We start from the raw sequence: 16,561 nt of genomic DNA, 5'->3' as shown, positions 1-16,561 counted from the left end.
GAAAATTTCTAAAAAGGAATTTACTTCATGCTAACATCGCAGTGAAAAATCAAATAAATTGTTTTCCCTTTTATGAAAAGCACAAGATCTTAACATCTTTTATAAAAGACATCCACAAAGTCAAAAAACAATTCCATAGTTGCACTGCCCATAAAATTCCACTTAGGAAAAACAATAAGCGAGTCTTTCCTTTTGTCCCATTAACAAACGATAGTTTTCCTAAAATGAAATTTATGCCAAAATGTGGAACGGAGAAAAATGTGTTCAAAGTGTTCCAACCCCTACCTTTTCTTTAGCTTCAATGGACCGAAAATAATTTATAAAAAATTAACTATGCGGTGTAAACTAATGAAACTTTCTGAAAATAGTCTCCAGGTGCTGGTGGATGTAAATATGACATTTTTCAAAATCAACTTTTTTTGCAGAAAAATTTTTTTCTGGGCAGTGTCCCCCCTTAAACTGGAAGAACACTTCACTCAGGGGTACAGGAACGGTCGAGGAAATGCGAGAGCTCTGGGAACCCCCGAGGATGCTCAAAAGTGCCCCGGGGTTCCGAGGAACCCCGTTTGAGACACCATGAAGAGTGCGGGTTCTCGAACTGGGTTCCTAAGAACTGAGGGGTTCCCCAGGGCGCATCTGGAAATTCCCCAAGCTCCCAAATTTCCTCGGCCATCCCTTCCCCAAGAAAGGTGTTCTTCCATTTCCACGCTATTTTAGAGGATACGAGTCACCCATTGATGCATAACTACGTGGCAAACATTCTCTAATATGTACGTTATTGCTTGCTAGCTCTATAGGCTTCTGTGCTGCTTCACTGCATCAATGCCTAAATCAGAAGGTGTTCTCTGGCTGCCATCCCAGAGAAATAGGCATTCCTTGAGAACAAAATACCGGAGAACCCCCGACTTAGTGTCAGCACCCTGTTCCCCGATTTGCTTGCTTGGTGCAGGGCGGTCGCAATCGGCGACCATTACGATTCGAAAGTGCAACCTCCTCAATTTTAGATATGCGGTCAAGAAGCTCAGGCGACACTGTCTTGCTCTGTCGCAGACTTTTTAGGGGCGAAGCTCCTTAGGGTCTAGCCTTGTCCGTCCGCTGTCCGTGCTCACATCGATCTTGCTGGTGCTTGTGCTCTAGAGCTCACAAGCTCATGCAGGGGAAAAAGAAAAAAAAAAAAAAAGATGAAAAAAAAAAAGAAAAAATGTTTGCACAGTTGACAGGATTCGGACCTGTGAGGGGAGACCCCAATGGATTTCTAGTCCATCACCTTAACCACTCGGCCACGACTGTGGGATGAGTAGGGGGCTCTGAGATGTGGTAGTAACTCAAGAGCTGGGGATGTCATGGATGAAACATTGGATGTAGCCGCTCAACGTCTATACAGGAGAGGGCGCTGCGGTCAAATGCGTATATAATCGCGTTAAACTTTGCATGCATTGGCTCAACGTTTATAGACGAGAGGGCGCTGCGGTCAAATGCTCAAATGCGTATATATAACCACGTTCCATACCACACATTCTCTTTCTGACATGGATGAAAATGAACGAAAGGCTCGGCATGCTGCGGCCCAGTGTCTACGCAGACAAGCACCACCAGAGCTTCGCCCCAATCAACATCATCCACCACGTGGAGATGCGGTCAATTTTTTAACGTTCCTGAAGGACGGAAAACTGTTTCCCGCGATTTCAAATGAAGCTTTAGATGACTGGCAACCTTAGTTTTAAGCATCAAGATGGCTGAAGTGTCCTTACACTGAGGCGTAGCTTGTTTTGCGGCTCTAGCCAGCTCCTAGCCATTTCCTCTAAAGGATGGCACACACACTTGCGTATGAGTGTCAAACGACTGCATACCAACCGCTCATGATCACATCGAGGCGGTAAAGACAGGGGCAGAATGAGGCACAAAGTCTGTGCTCCCGAAAGGAACAAAGAGAAAAATGTAAAGCCCTTCCGCTTCACGTAAAGATGTAGAACCAGTGACGCTGTTATCTTTATGACGTCTAGGACAATGTCTATGACGACCTCAAGGACAACTTTGAGGATGACGTCAAGAACAAACTCAAGGATGACTTCTCGGACGACCTCGAGGACGACATCTAGAATGACTTCTAGAACGACCTCGAGGACGACCTCAAGGACGACTTCTAGGATGACCTCGAGGACGACGCCTAGGACCACCTCTCGGATGACCTCGAAGACGACTTCTAGGATGACCTCAGGGACGGCTTCTAGGTGGACATCTAGGACGACTTCAAGGACGACTTCTAGGACGACCTCTCGGACGACTTCTAGGATGACCTCGAGGACAACAACATCTAGAACGACTTCAAGGACACCCTCGAGGATGACGCCTAGAGTATGATGCCTAGAATGACCTCTCGGACGACTTCTAGAACGACCTCGAGGACGATGCCTAGAGGTGATAACTAGGGATCGAGACCTCACTATCTCATAATGCCAAGGAAGGCTGACTCATGCTGGTTGCCTCCTCTTTTTCTTTTATTTATTCATACTTGACCCCCCTTTTTGTTTTTATTTATCCATACTTGCCACAACCAATGGGGAGTTTTCTGTCGACATTTGTTTGTCCACGGACACAATAGTGGGGGAACTAGCCCTTAACAGCTTTGCTGTAAAGAGTGGTAGAAGAGCAGAGAAAGAAAGCAGACGAAAGGTTAGGCGGGTTCGTCTTTCCACAATGAGTTGATATTGTTCGAGTGCTAGTAGTCAACTTCATTTATTTTTATACAGTGCGCGATGCCGGTGTTTCCTTGCAAACTAAGCTAAAATAGGGCTTGATACAAACCTTAAAGATGATGTTTTGCTGCTTTTACAGCGGAGCTGCCAAGAGCTAGTTTCCCCAGAATCGTGTCCGTCAACAAACAAATGATGACACTAAACTCTGGACAGCTACTGCCATCTATAAGCAACGGCGGCAACCAGACAACTGGCTTGCCGAATGTCTGGTTGTCGCCGTCGCTCATAGATGGTGGCAATCTCTCCAGCCTTTCCACTCTGGCTTGGCGACTTGCGGCCGGCCATTACTTCATTCCCACCATAGTACAGCTTCACTGGTCTTCCTTTTTCATTAAACTGGAAGGGCTGAAAGTTTTTATTTTGTGCAAATAAAGGTGTCGCCAGCGATATGGGCCACTGGGACCACCCACTGAGACCGCCGACGTCCACTTCGACGCCCCGCCGTTCCGAAATGGCCCAAATGGATCGGACCTTTCTCTCTAGACTATCATATAAACTCCATGAATCAAATACGAGAGAACAAACTGGCACGCCGGCGCCGTCCATTGAGGAGCCCTGCCACATTTCTGATCTGCGTGCAACTAGGCTGAAGGTTTTGCAGTATTTGCAATATCAAATCTATGCACTATCTTGGAGAAATAAACTCTTTTGACAATGTCAGAATTATTTCGAGCGCATGGTGACAAAATAATGCCTAAAATATATTCAGATCGGAAATGTTCCAGGGCAATCAGACGGCGCCAATGTGTCCTCTTGCCATAAACAATCACAAACGGTTGCAATACAGTCAATAACACCAAAATGCAAATGCATGAGCCAGCCTTTAGTCTTACATGCACATATAAAGAGACCCTCGTGTTTTGAGTAAGGTTTATGGTGTATTGCCGTGGGACCATTCATAAGAAACTACCATCGTAACAGCGCATCTTGCCGAACAGAGATGTATTTACCTAAGCAGGGTTGACTTACCATACTTCACAAATTATAGTATGCGGACTGTACACGTTAGAAAGGTGAAACTTCAAGCGGTGCCCAACTATGCGAGGATTTGTTTTTGAAAGATGGTTCGTTGTGATGAGACGTCATGAATGTTGTGAATCACACCTGATGTTAATAGTAGTAGTACTGGCTTTTATAGCACACAAGCTTCCTTGTGAGCTAATAAAGCCGGCATTTTTCAAGGCCTGCTACGCATGAGAAGTTTTGACGCGACAACTAGGCTTTGGGTACGGACTAGAACTCAGAAGATGCTCCACCTTGAACACAAGCCTTCTGCTTTTGTACCACCAAAGCCTGGTGATGGGGATTGAGAGCATGCTGCAGGAGGGGCATCTACATCTACCTGTCACCGACTGCGAGGGAAAATCATGTTTTTTTCAATCAAAATTTGCCTCTGCAGACTATGCAAATGTCGATAAACTTAGACAAGACAGTATGTATGACGATCACTCATAAACGACAGCCGTTAGAGCATATGTATATGCTGCAAGGAAAAGCCTTAAGCCGATTGTCAGAGTTTAGATACCTTGGTCTTACATTGGCCTCAAACCTAAGTTGGACTCCGCACGTTAGCAATATAATCGGAAAAGCTAACAAAAGATTAGGGTACATCAGGCGCACTCTTAAACTCGCTTCCCCAGAAACAAAACTCACAGCATACAAGATGCTAATAAGGCCTTTATTAGAATACGCATGTGAAGTCTGGGACCCGCATGTTAAATATCTTATATCAAATCTGGAGCAAGTTCAACGGCGTGCGTTACGTTTTGTTTTTTCTAGCTATAGACGGCTGGACTCTGTGTCACCTCTTTATAAAAGGGCAAATCTACCCCTCCTTCAGGTGCGGAGGAAGCAGAAGCGGCTTAACCTGTTTTATAACATAATGAATAACTTGGTTCTAGTAAATAAGCAACAGTATATTAAGGAGAGCATGTCGCGTATAACCCGCAGCAAGCATGCTCGGTATGTGGAAGAGCGGAAGTTTTCTAAGGACTGTTTTAGGTATTCGTTCTTCTTACAAACAGCGCGAGACTGGAACAAGCTACCCGCACATGTTGTTACCGCTGAAACTCGAGAAGAGTTTAGTTCCCTTATTTCAGAGATTTCTGACAGCAGTACCTAGAGTTGTCATTTCATCATTGTGTTAAATTCGTGTTATTAATCTGTGCATTTTGAGCGTGTGTATTTTTTTGTGTTGTGAAAAATCCACTCCTATCTTGGTCCTGTGTAGGACCGATAGTATTTCAAATAAATAAATAAAAAAAATGCGCTGGGTGTGGGCTATACACAGGAAAATACGATAATCTCTTGCTACTGCAATCCCTCTTGATGCTGGAAGAAAAGCACTAAATGTCTGCAAAAAGATTTTAAAAAAAAACGACACTGACCTTATGAGTGACGAAAGGTGTTTCTGGCGTCGGCCTGCAGGTCATCAACACATGGCGCGTGTTGGGCTCGAAACTCACGGACGTGCAGTTTCCTGAAACAACACAGAACCGTCAACTCTTGGGCTAGGTAGAACAACCACGCAGAGTGCTGCGATTGACAGCGGCAGCTGTTGCGTTGTTCAAAGATGTGCGTTAAGTCGAGGTGCTTTAGGAGCTTTGTTTTACAGCGAAGCTGTTTATGGCTAGGGTTCCGTGGATTTTTTGTGTGCAGTGACTAAAAACTCTACGCTTGCACCGCCGCACGTGCACACCCTTCTTGTATACAACATTCGAAATAAATGACCCAAATAAAGCGTTGACGAAAGCGCATGCAAGAAGCCATTTGCTCTAGGCTTTTGCTTTAGAGCAGTTACTGCTGCAGACGGCGGCACCGCACATGCACGCCTTCCCTATATAAAAGATTCTAAACAAATAACCAAAATAAAACATTGATGAATGCGTGTGCAAGATGCAATTTGTTTTAGGCTTTTGCTTTAGGACAGTTACTGCTGCAGACGCCGGCATGTGCCGCACGTGGAGCACCATTCACTGCATTCTCCGTGATGCTTGGGTAATTTAGCAAAAAGGTCTATTCAGTAGATTAGTTATCAATAGGCACCATTTTCAAGATCAGTAGGCTCTCAGGTAGATAATAAAGGTAACTCAAAGATTTGCCGCTGTGCGACCCGCGCTGGCCATGTCTACGCTCGCACCGCCCTGACTTTGTCGTCGTTCCAAGCGTTTGCGTGCCTAGTTCCCTTTCCTTCCGCTCTCCCGGGCTGGCGGAGATGTGCTTTGCGATATGTGTGAAAGGCGCCTACTTGCTGCCTCTCAAGCTCGACAGTCGGGGTGCTGCGCACTATTTGCTGTTCTTGTGCCACTGCGGCCCTCTGTCTACTCCTCTAGGCCCAGCATGCTTGCCATTCCTGCTCCTCGGACGGAAAGCGAATATTGGGTGGTCCGGCGAACATCTCAAAGGGGGAGAGAACCGAGCGAGCGTTGCACTGGGCCATGCCTTTTTTGCAGATGCACCGAAGAACCTTCCAGAACCCCGGAGCGGCAGAGGTTTCATTGCTGCTGCTGTGTGCGGGGGGGCGGCAGGGAGAAGGGCAAGAAAGGGAGGGGGCGATAGCGCGTCTCGCTATAGATGACATAGTTGTGTGAAGGACAACGGCAATGGAAAGAAGGTGATAGCGTAACAGGAATGGGGCAGTGCGCCCCGCGATCGTGTGGGATTTTGCGTACAAACGTCGCCGGATTTCGCTGGAAAGGGGCGCAAACAGCTGCTGCTGCACACAAAAGCGTATGTCTGACAACCGAAAAAGGAAGCAAATGCGTCACCTTCCAGGTCGAGTGGATGCGACTGGAACTCTGTCTCGGATCTCTTCTCGAAGAATGTGCACAACTGGAACTGTGACACCAGCAGCCCCGACGGAGACCTGGAAGGAAACACGCTTAGAGCATTGACACTCGCCTCCCCGGTTGTTCTGAAAGGGCAGCCATTTTCTTGCCTAGTGGAGAGATGGTGCAATAAACCATTTTACCATTGCCGCATTACCTAGCGGCACCGATTACAAACTATGCACAACCCCTGGGCATGGTGGCGTGCGCTGCTGCCAACAGCCTTTACGGTGTGTACGGTGGCGCGAGCCAGTGCACTGTATGAACTGTAGTGCCCACAGCAAGCCTTTCGAGATGCGCTTTTTTTGCTGCGCAGCGTCGTACAAGCAGAAAGGCATGAAGGGCAGCTTTGAAAACAAGATGAGATTTCCTGTCTTGCTGTCAAAATGTAGCTGTCAAACCAGAAATCCACCTATGTAAACCACCGTCCATCAAGTGTATGCTCGTGAGCTACCTAATCGCGCCAAGTATCACCCTTTCTCCGGTCGGACAATTGCTCGTTTGTGCTAATCATTCTCAGATCCGATCATACTTTCACAACCTATACAGCTACACATTTAGCTGCTATCGTGAATAACTTGCTCGCTGACTTGACGTGACACACGACAGACGCTACAACACACAAATTCGGTTATGGGGAAATAGACGTAGATTCGCCTTTTTATCTTTCGCAAGCAAGAGATGTTCAGGGATTGCATTCGAGGCCTGTTCATACGTACGGCACAGCGCTAATAAGTGCTATTCGGTGCAGAAAACGTTGCCGGTTTTAGCATTGGTGCAGCACTTCCTAATACAGTGCTGATATGGCAGCAGTGAATGGTTTCAGTGGCGCCGTCTCATGTTTCCGACCCGAGAAGTCGCAAGGATGTATCGCAGGATTTCGGTAACTTGTTCCCATTTTAGACCAACATGTTCAATGGCAGGCACAAAGAACATTGTCAAAGCACCGAGCTTGCCCCAATACCGATTAAAACAATGGTTTTCAATCATTAATGTTTCAGAAACCCTTTGTAGATTGGCAAAAGTGATGGTGTAGCCCATCCACTGGGGCAAAGGGGGAGGGGTATGCAATAATTACAATGTAAAAAATAAATGGAGAGAACTTAATGCATGAAAACTAACTTTGAACCTCATAAACAGAGACTAATAAACCCTGCTCACTTGGTGCATTTGGTTCAGCCTGTTTATCATTGTAAAACAGTCAACATCAATTAAAATTATTATTTTTTGTCGGCTCACGTGACAGTTGAGGGCTTTGGGGACGTTAAGAAGGCCTTCAGGGACCCCAAAGGGTTTGCAGACCCTCATTTGAGAACCACTGGTGTAAACCTTGTCTCTCAAAAACCTCAGTCCCGACAGCAGACAAAATCAAACGCGGCGTCAAGAGTGCTTCTATTGCCAGCATGAGATTAATCTTGCTCCAACAAGCTACCACACGGTATTGCAAGACTTCTGAAGAGGAATCTGCAGCAGTGGAAGGATGAAATCGAATGCTGAATCAGTACAAACTTCAACTTTACACATACATAACTGCATGTGTGAACGAGCCTTTAAGGCCCGTTCACACACGCACCACAGTGCTCCCTCGGTGCTATCAGTGCCATTCGAGCGCCCCACCTGTCTTCGGAGGAGGGGTGGCCCTTGGGCACGTGCTGCATGGCCACCACAGGCCGATACCGGTCGGTGCCCGGTAGACTGCAGACTGGACCGCTGGTCACCCGCAGGTCGTACACCGAGACCGTGCCGTTGCGCAGGCCGGCGAAAAACCGGTTCGAGTTCTCCCTGTCCCAGGCACAGCTCCAGGCTTCCACGGGCTGCGGGTACCTGGGAGATCGAAGAGTGTGCACCGACTTACTCCCCAAAAATGTTGCGTTGGCTAAGGGAGCGTGATGTACCTGGGAGATCGAAAAGTGTGCACAAAATTACTCCCCAAAAATGTTGCGTTGGCTAAGGAAGCGTGATATACATTGGCTGTTTCACTGAACACCAGCCAAACCTTTTTCTGGGCCTTTATAGTGGCTAGGGGCACTAAAGCAGTTTCTGGTTTCATCTTTTTACAACGAAGCTGCACACCTCTACCAGCCAAGGAAATTTTCGTGTCATTGGCATTGTAGGCAAAAAAACTCGCGGCGAACAATTGAAGGCAAAACAGCATATCTCTTTTGAAATCAGGCATACATCATACAGCTCAGTATCCGTTTCAATAAAGAAAACCACAAAACAGGCATCCAAACCAGATGATGGATGATAAGGCGCGTGTGAACAATAGGAGCACCCTCCCACACGGTCTGGTAAAGATGAGGATCGCAGCTGTTTCGAAGGGGGTTGACGTCATTCGAAGCTCTCATGTGAAGTACAAACCGCATAATGGATTATAACAGTGCCTGCGAACAATGCGAAGCACGTTTCTTCTCCCCGCGTGTGTTTTTGTGTCGGCATTCTCACGGAAAAAAATACTTCAGAAGATTGAAGCAAAAAGTACAAACACCATGCATACAACATACAGCACAACATTCCTTTCAATAAAGAATAAGCACAACACAAGCATCCTAACCATATAATGTATGACAAGGAGCTCTTAAACCAATGCGAAGCACGTAGTGCTCACCGCATACGTTCCAGGTGAAGATTACTGTTGCCCAAGCTGCCGCGGCGACGGCAGCTTGCGACGTAGGGAGTGACGTCACTAGCCTTTCATATATAAAAGAAGAACCCGCCTATACACCGTTTCACCTTACGTCCAGACGCAGCGGATGCTACAGTAAAGACCACTTACAACGTAACCGCTTATAGTGCAGGACCGGGTATAACACGGCTTTTTTAAACCACCGGTTCGCCTCCCATAGAACTCCATGTATTTACATACCGCTTAAAATGCAGGCGGGCGAAGGGAAATACCGGTTACAGTGCGGTTTTCGGAACAGCGCCCACTAACCGGCGCAGTGAGCACGCTTCCCTGTGCGACACTAGATAACGGCGCGAGCCGCAAGGCACTCGCGGGGCAAGGAGGTTGCTCGAAGAAGCGAAGAGAGAGGCTTCAGTTGCCATTGCGACGGAGGGACGCACGCACGTGTCGTTCACGTCCGTGCGTCCCTCCGCTGCGTTGGAAAAAAACAACCGCAACAACAGACCAATCGCAGGTCGAGGAGAAGTGTTCGCGCGCGTTGCATGCTGGTCGCGGGCCTGCTGCTTCTATCCGAGAACATGGCGTCGGTTGTGATCGTCGACGTAGACAGCCTGGTGGATGCTCATCGTTCCGCGTAAAAGCGCTATCCTTGACTGTGAATTTTCGTTGTGTGTCGCTGTGATAACCCAGCACGTACTAGAAGGGAAGATCCACCTACTTGTGCGGTGATGTTGTGGCGGCACTCTCAAGACGGCAGACACGCCCGTGTCGTCGTGTTTGTTTACTTCGACTACAGTGGTGCTTTCTAAGCATTTGTGTTTTCGAACATCGCCCGGATTTCTTATTTGGAGCATTCCATGCCTGTGCTCAAGTTGAAGGTATTACTGGTGCGTACCGTATAAAGGATGCGAATTTTCACGCGTTTTCATCGCCGGAAAAAAGTGATTAGGGTTAGCAATCCTGAATACTCACAATGTCCGTCCGCAACCCGCGACGCCGTTAAAAGGCTGCACCAGGCAAAAGTCGCTCATTTCTTTCAAAATGTGTGACACACTTAAGAGAGAAGTGTACTAGTCTGGTGAAATATAGACTTTCCTCAAACTAAGCTTTATTTTTCATCTAACATAAAATAAATTCTATTACAAAGGTAAGTTGTCTGATGGCATGTATTTTGGCCTGAAAAATTGATGATTTGGCAATAGCGCGGTACCGCTTATAGTGCGGATTTTTGCGACTCCCGCGACATACGTTATGTGCGGTCTACATTGTACCAGCAATTTCAGCCAATCTCGTTCTGGGGACGTGGCCCGTTATATGCTTTCCGCACGTCGCTGTGCCCCCCTCTCTAAGGTGACGTGGCATTCACACGGCCTCCGATTGGCTCCAATGGCTCATAACATCCGCTGCACTTAAACACAAGATGAAACGAATTATAGCAACTGATTTCATTGTTGCTGCAGCACCGCGATGAACAGGCCACGCACAGTTAGGACTTCCGAGGAGCAGCGTGAATACTAGGAGTGGCAAAGGGAAAAGAAACGGCAATACGATCAGCGACGGCGTGCTGCGACTGGTGGCGGCATTCCGTATAGTGCAGCAGGCAATTGTTGCAGGTGATACCGCAGCTTCGCTGACAAACCACCTTCACTGTGTAAAGTGGAGCCCCAACTTTTTCATGGCTTCAAAAGTCCTGTTGGCACTAACACTAACGTAACACTGACTGTGCGCCCACTCAACGCCGTGCACAGTCTAGCTAGAACATTACAAAGTCTACGACCCACAAATGATTTGTATAATAAGCGTCAAACTTATACATAAAATGAGCAATCAAACATATGCCTTTCCCTTCTTTGTGCCAAGAAAGGGTGTGAGCCTTTGACTATACCTTTTACAGTTGAACCTAGGTTTAACGAAGTCACCGGGACCTGCTAATTATTTCGTGAAAGCGGGAACTTCGTAAAATCGAGAAAAACAATTTTCGGGCATAGGCTGTGCGGGGAATCCGAATTTGTTCGTTAAATTGGGAAATTCGTAAAATCGGGCTTTGTTATATCGAGGTTCAACTGCACAGCACTTTTTCATTCATACCAGTTATCAGTATGGGGAACGTGTGACAAGAAAAGGAATGAAACTTTTCAATCTGAGAAGGACACTTTTGTTCATATAAGACGTCTAAGGTGGTGATGGCCGCGTAGAAAAGGAATGTGAAGAGGTAAGAAGCAAAACGAGGCGACAATTTTTAGTCATTGCAACGCATCTGGATCGCGCTAGAGCCACAAAAAGATGGACTTAAAGATGTAGCATTTTAGCATACCCAGAGCCGTATATGTAGAGAGTTTGGCCATTCAATGGGAAGTATAGGAGACAAATCAGGTGGTGCCATTGGCCGAAAGCGGGCTGGGCGTGTTTTAGGGAGTCTTCATAAATTCTAATGTGGCCAAACAGAAGCAGGAAATAATACCCTGGCGGTGGTCGCGAGAAACAATTTTAATACGTTTGTCGGGGTAACTCTTGATGAGTGAAAATATGCTGCGCGTGATGTTTCCATCACACTCATCCGAAATCATGCTGGAAGAGTGTGACTAGCGGAACGGTCGACATAATCCGTATGCCAGGCGCCAAGGGCCGGGAATCTGCCGTCCGAGCGGTCTTACTCTGTCCGAGCAAAACAGAGTTCGAGTGGCACATTTGTTTCTTACATCTTTCTGCATGATCATAATCAAAACATCACGTGCACCCTATTTTCAACCATGAAGGGTTACTACATTTAACTCTTCCGTGCTTCTTAAAACCATAGGCCAAGGGAGCATGTCAAGCCCTCTTTTTGCGTCTGGTGCATGCCTTGGCTCTGACCGCGCCTTCCATTGACAAAACTCTCTCTATACATGGCTCTGAGCATACTTAGTGCGAATCTGTTAACATTGAAAAGCGATTGATGCATAACTTTTTGTTTTTCCCTTAGAATCAAGGAGCTCTCATCATAACCACTAATGCGGTGGGAAGCGTGCGTTTGTGGCCCCAACCCAAGCAGCACATTTCGGTGTGTGCAAATACACTCTTGAAGTAAAATATGAAAAAGTGCCGATGTCGCACTCGATGCCAACGGTGTCATGCGGCGTTCTTCATTAAAGAACTGCCTTTTTCTTTGGTATATCCCAAAAGGCATTCTAAATGCGCAGCATTTATAGATTCCTATAGATTTATAGATGACGGCAGGACATCACAGTGCTACATGACATCACAGTGTCATGTGACATCACGGTGTTATTTAACATCCTAGGACACCACACTGTCATTTGACATCACGTGACGATGTGATATGATGTCAGTGTCATGCGACATCACGGTGTCATATAACATCCCATGACACCACCCTGTCATTTGGCATCACATGACCAGGTGACATGATGCCAGTGCCACGTGACATCATAGTGTCATATGACATCACATGACACCACACTGTCATTTGACATCACATGACCATGTGATATGCCAGTGTCATGCGACATCACAGTGTCATATGACATCTCATGACCCTGCACTGTCATTTGACATCACATGACCATGTCATGACATCCTATGACACTACACTGTCATTTGACAACATCACATGATCACGTGGCACGGCGTCAGTGTCATGTCACGCCACGCTGTCACGTGACGTCGTCAAATCAAATTTGGGGGTGCCAACGACAAGCATCTGGCACGCCCCAGCGGAGGACTGAGGATTAATTTGGACCACCTGCGGATCTTTTGACGTGCAACCAAAAGCTCGGTTACACGGCCCCTCCTCCGCAATAAGCCTCCGTCAGATTGCGGGCACCTCGGCTGGGATTCGAACCTGCCACATGGGGATCCACGAGGCCAGCGCTCTCACCTCAGAGCCACCGAGGACACGTGACGTCGTCACAGTATTCTCGTGATGAAGTCACGGCATCTTTGAAAATGCAGACGCGTAGCACAAACATTGTGATGTCATCGGTACGACGTCACCGTCAAGGCATTCTACGGACACCAAAGCGCTGTGAGCTGGCCTTGTGAATTGGACAGTTCAAAACTGTCGTCAGCCTCCCCACACTCCGTGTCATGTCAAGTCTGATTGCAGTCAATGCCACGAACCGACGCAGCCAACTGAGTGGCACCAAAAGCATGTCGTCACGGCATTCGCAGTCTTTGTGCATCTTCTATCACCGCGGCTAAGCCAGTCATGCACAGAAAAAAAGGCGGGATTACGGAGCATTCGCTGTGCATGATTAGTTAGTTCGGGACAGCAGATGCACAAAAACAACGAGCATCGCGACGACGCACTTTAGGCACCACTTGATCGGATGCATCACGTCGTAGCGTTGGCTGCAGCCATACTTGGAGTGGGCCGGAGTGCAGATGCAACGGCACAAGTGAGAGGGGGGCGGAGGAGGCAGGGCTCACGTCTGGACAATGCTGTTGGTGAGGACGCTGGTGAGCTTGACAGACTTGTCCAGGGAGGCGCTGAGCACCAGCGCGTCACTGTTGTGGAAGGCAATGTCCCGGATCTCCCCCTGGTGTGTCAGGATGAACTCGGAAGACTTGAAGTCCAACAGCGACACCTGTGCCAAATAGCGTGGTTGGAGCAACTTTCAAAATAAACTTCTTCGACGGGACTTTCTTTCGCAACTAGGCAACCGGCACGACCAAAGGTGTTGCCATGATGAGCCTTCCACGACTGGCCAGACGCTCACTACGCCAGGTTTACACAAATGTGGTTGTAGTGTATCGAATCGAGCAGGGACTGATCGCACGCACCCTGTCTCCCTACCCCGTGAGGTCACATGACCCCTGTGAGGTCACGTGACCCCTGTGAGGTCATGTGACCGCGGGGGTCATGCGACCCCCGCGAGATCACGTGACCCCCGTGAAATCACGTGACGTCACGAGGGTCACGTGACCTCACGGTTACGCTGACAGCGACGCCGCTCAAAGGGAGGAGTAGCAGGCAGGATGAGGACATGAGGAGGAGGGAGGAGGGGTATACCCTCCCCTCCTCTTCCTCAAGAGCTCCGCTCTAAATCAGTGTTACAGGAAGTTGTAAGCGTCTTTCTTTTTTTTTTTTTTTTTTAATAAACAATCAATGATTAATTTGAAACATTTTTTGGCTAGTTTTTCAGCAATCCGAGAAGCTTGATAAGCGTGACCGCAAATCTCGATGCTCATTTGGTCAATGGGGAGGTCACATGACCAAAGCTAAGGGTAGGCGAGCAGGAGCTAGACCGCCTGTGCACACTGAGGGAGGGAAGCTCATGAGTTTGGAAGGCTCTGGAAGATTGCCAGGTTTATCAGCCCGATTAGCGGTAGTGTTGTTTTATTCTGCAAAACAACTGTCAAGCCTGTGCAACTTTTCTTAGTAACTAGAGGCATGCCTACTCCCCCAACTTAGCCTCTCCGAGTGCCGTGCGACGCGATTGCAGAGTGCTCCCACCTTGCGGATGCCATATCCCCTGAAGAGCCCGCTCTGGCTCTGTGAAGCCACCAGCATGCCCAGAATGGCAGAGGTGGCCAGGTTGCGGCAGGAGGTCGACGACCCCAGGTGCAGGACCCGGTCCAATGTGAAGCCTCCCGGAGAACTCCGCTGGGACTGCGACCTAGAGCTGCCCTCTCCTAGCCAGGCGGGGGCCTCGCACCTGACCAGAGAGAGTCACACGTACCCACGCTCAGGTCTCATCGTACGGATGATATGGATTGCTCATGATGACACTAACCAGGGTGCCTTTTTTTAGGCTTCGCAAGATTTATTTAAAGAAAAGTCGTGACTGCTACATTAATGCAGTACGTAAAGGCCAGTTATACAGTCGGGGGAATGTAAAAGAGAGTTTTAGAGTAAAGTAAGCAATTTTAGCGTTGCACAAGAGAGTTTCAGATGGTGTTTCTCTGCTGCGACGCAGAAGCCCAAGCATCTCGCGGTTGCAACGCCACCGAGATGCAGTAACAATTTTTATTTAACACATGAAATGCTGCGACTTAAGGAAAAAAAACAAAACAAGTTTTTTGGTCCTGAGTAACACTGTAATTTGTTTAAATAGGAAAATGCGACGAAAGCGGTCAACTGGTCGTGTCCGTTTGCATCGCCTCGGCAAGAAAGGTCTCAAATACTGACCTTTGCACATTGTACCTTTGCCGAGAAACATTCACGCGTTGCAAGCAGGAAGCTACCAGCAATCGTTGCCTACCTCCCATACCATTTGTGACGTGCACCTCCCGTAGGAGTGCAATGTAGTCCTGTGTCGAAAATCGCAGTTGCGAGGATACCGCTGACGTAGCGCTGATGCCGTTGCCTAAGCGGCCGCAGCCATGGTCCTCAGAGCCGCTATTTTTTAACTGTGCTCGTCTAGGCTTTTTCCAACTTCTCATCACGAATCCTTCTTGGAGGAGCGCAAGACTCTGCGTACGCATGCTATTTCAGAAAAATAGCCTAAGCTAAAAAAGTGCACGCAAAGTGCCAATCGCAATTAACATTTGGTGCAGTGGCAACAACACTATTCTTTGTGTACATAAAGCTTTTGCGTACGCTATTCTAAAACTCCCTAATATAGGAGGCCAATTGTCACGATAAGTCGTTTCTAGCTGAAATATGTTAATTATGATTTGAATTAATGAAGATAAACATGTGGTTCCAATTAGAAACCTGCTGAGTGTCATCGAAAAGCACTACGTCAGTCAATTTTAGAAAGACTTGGTAGTGCAAATAATGCAAATGATGCGACAGCAATGGGCACACTTTTAACTGCCAGCCTTACGCCTGTTGCACAAAATAACTTTAGCACTTCTAACCCACTCTAAGTGTTTCCAAAATCAACTAATTTAATGATTTTCGGCGACGCTCAGCAAGTTTCTAATTAAAACTGTATGTTTATCTTCCCTAATTAAAAAAGTGAATCCACAAATATTATTTAATTAAATGACTTATCATGACGATTAGCCCCTATATTATGTCCCCCTGGCCGTTTAACTCACCTGCCACACTGGTGTAGCGATCCCGGCTTCTTAAAAAATAGTCTCCAAAACAAAAACCCCATATATCTCGTGAAAAGGATCTCTCATGACAGAAATAGCTCATAAAAAGATGACCTATGACAGAGGTATCTCATGACACAGACTGCTCATGACATGAACGTTTCATGACACAGGCATCTCATGACGCAAATTTCGTGACAGATATTTAATTATATGCAATACCCTTAACAACAAACACCACGTTGCATGTGCATGCATCGCTCGCAAGAACAAGTCATGAACAGAGTTCCGTGTTTTTGGTTTATACCAGTGTTGCGGAGTTGCCACTCTGGAGTTGGAATGATTCCGGAATCATTCCGCATTTT

General features: G+C 47.3%; 1 protein-coding gene across 1 annotated transcript in view; it reads right to left on the bottom strand.

The window, feature by feature from the left end:
* Positions 1 to 16,561, bottom strand: part of LOC8028222 (E3 ubiquitin-protein ligase RFWD3) — a 39,348-nt gene that overhangs the window by 9,533 nt on the left and 13,254 nt on the right. Inside the window, exons 8-12 of the mRNA XM_029971367.3 lie at positions 14,665 to 14,866; positions 13,638 to 13,795; positions 8,201 to 8,407; positions 6,524 to 6,621; positions 5,144 to 5,235 (exon numbers count right to left, since the gene is read on the bottom strand). Of these exons, the coding sequence (XP_029827227.3) occupies positions 5,144 to 5,235; positions 6,524 to 6,621; positions 8,201 to 8,407; positions 13,638 to 13,795; positions 14,665 to 14,866 (757 nt within the window). The remainder of the gene's footprint in view (positions 1 to 5,143; positions 5,236 to 6,523; positions 6,622 to 8,200; positions 8,408 to 13,637; positions 13,796 to 14,664; positions 14,867 to 16,561) is intronic.

Source organism: Ixodes scapularis, unplaced genomic scaffold (genome assembly GCF_016920785.2).
Source record: "Ixodes scapularis isolate PalLabHiFi unplaced genomic scaffold, ASM1692078v2 ptg000058l_1__unscaffolded, whole genome shotgun sequence".
NCBI classification, from domain to species: Eukaryota; Metazoa; Arthropoda; class Arachnida; order Ixodida; family Ixodidae; genus Ixodes; species Ixodes scapularis.
The sequence above is the reverse complement of the archived record's forward strand: the minus strand, read 5'-3'. Positions and strand labels throughout refer to the sequence as shown.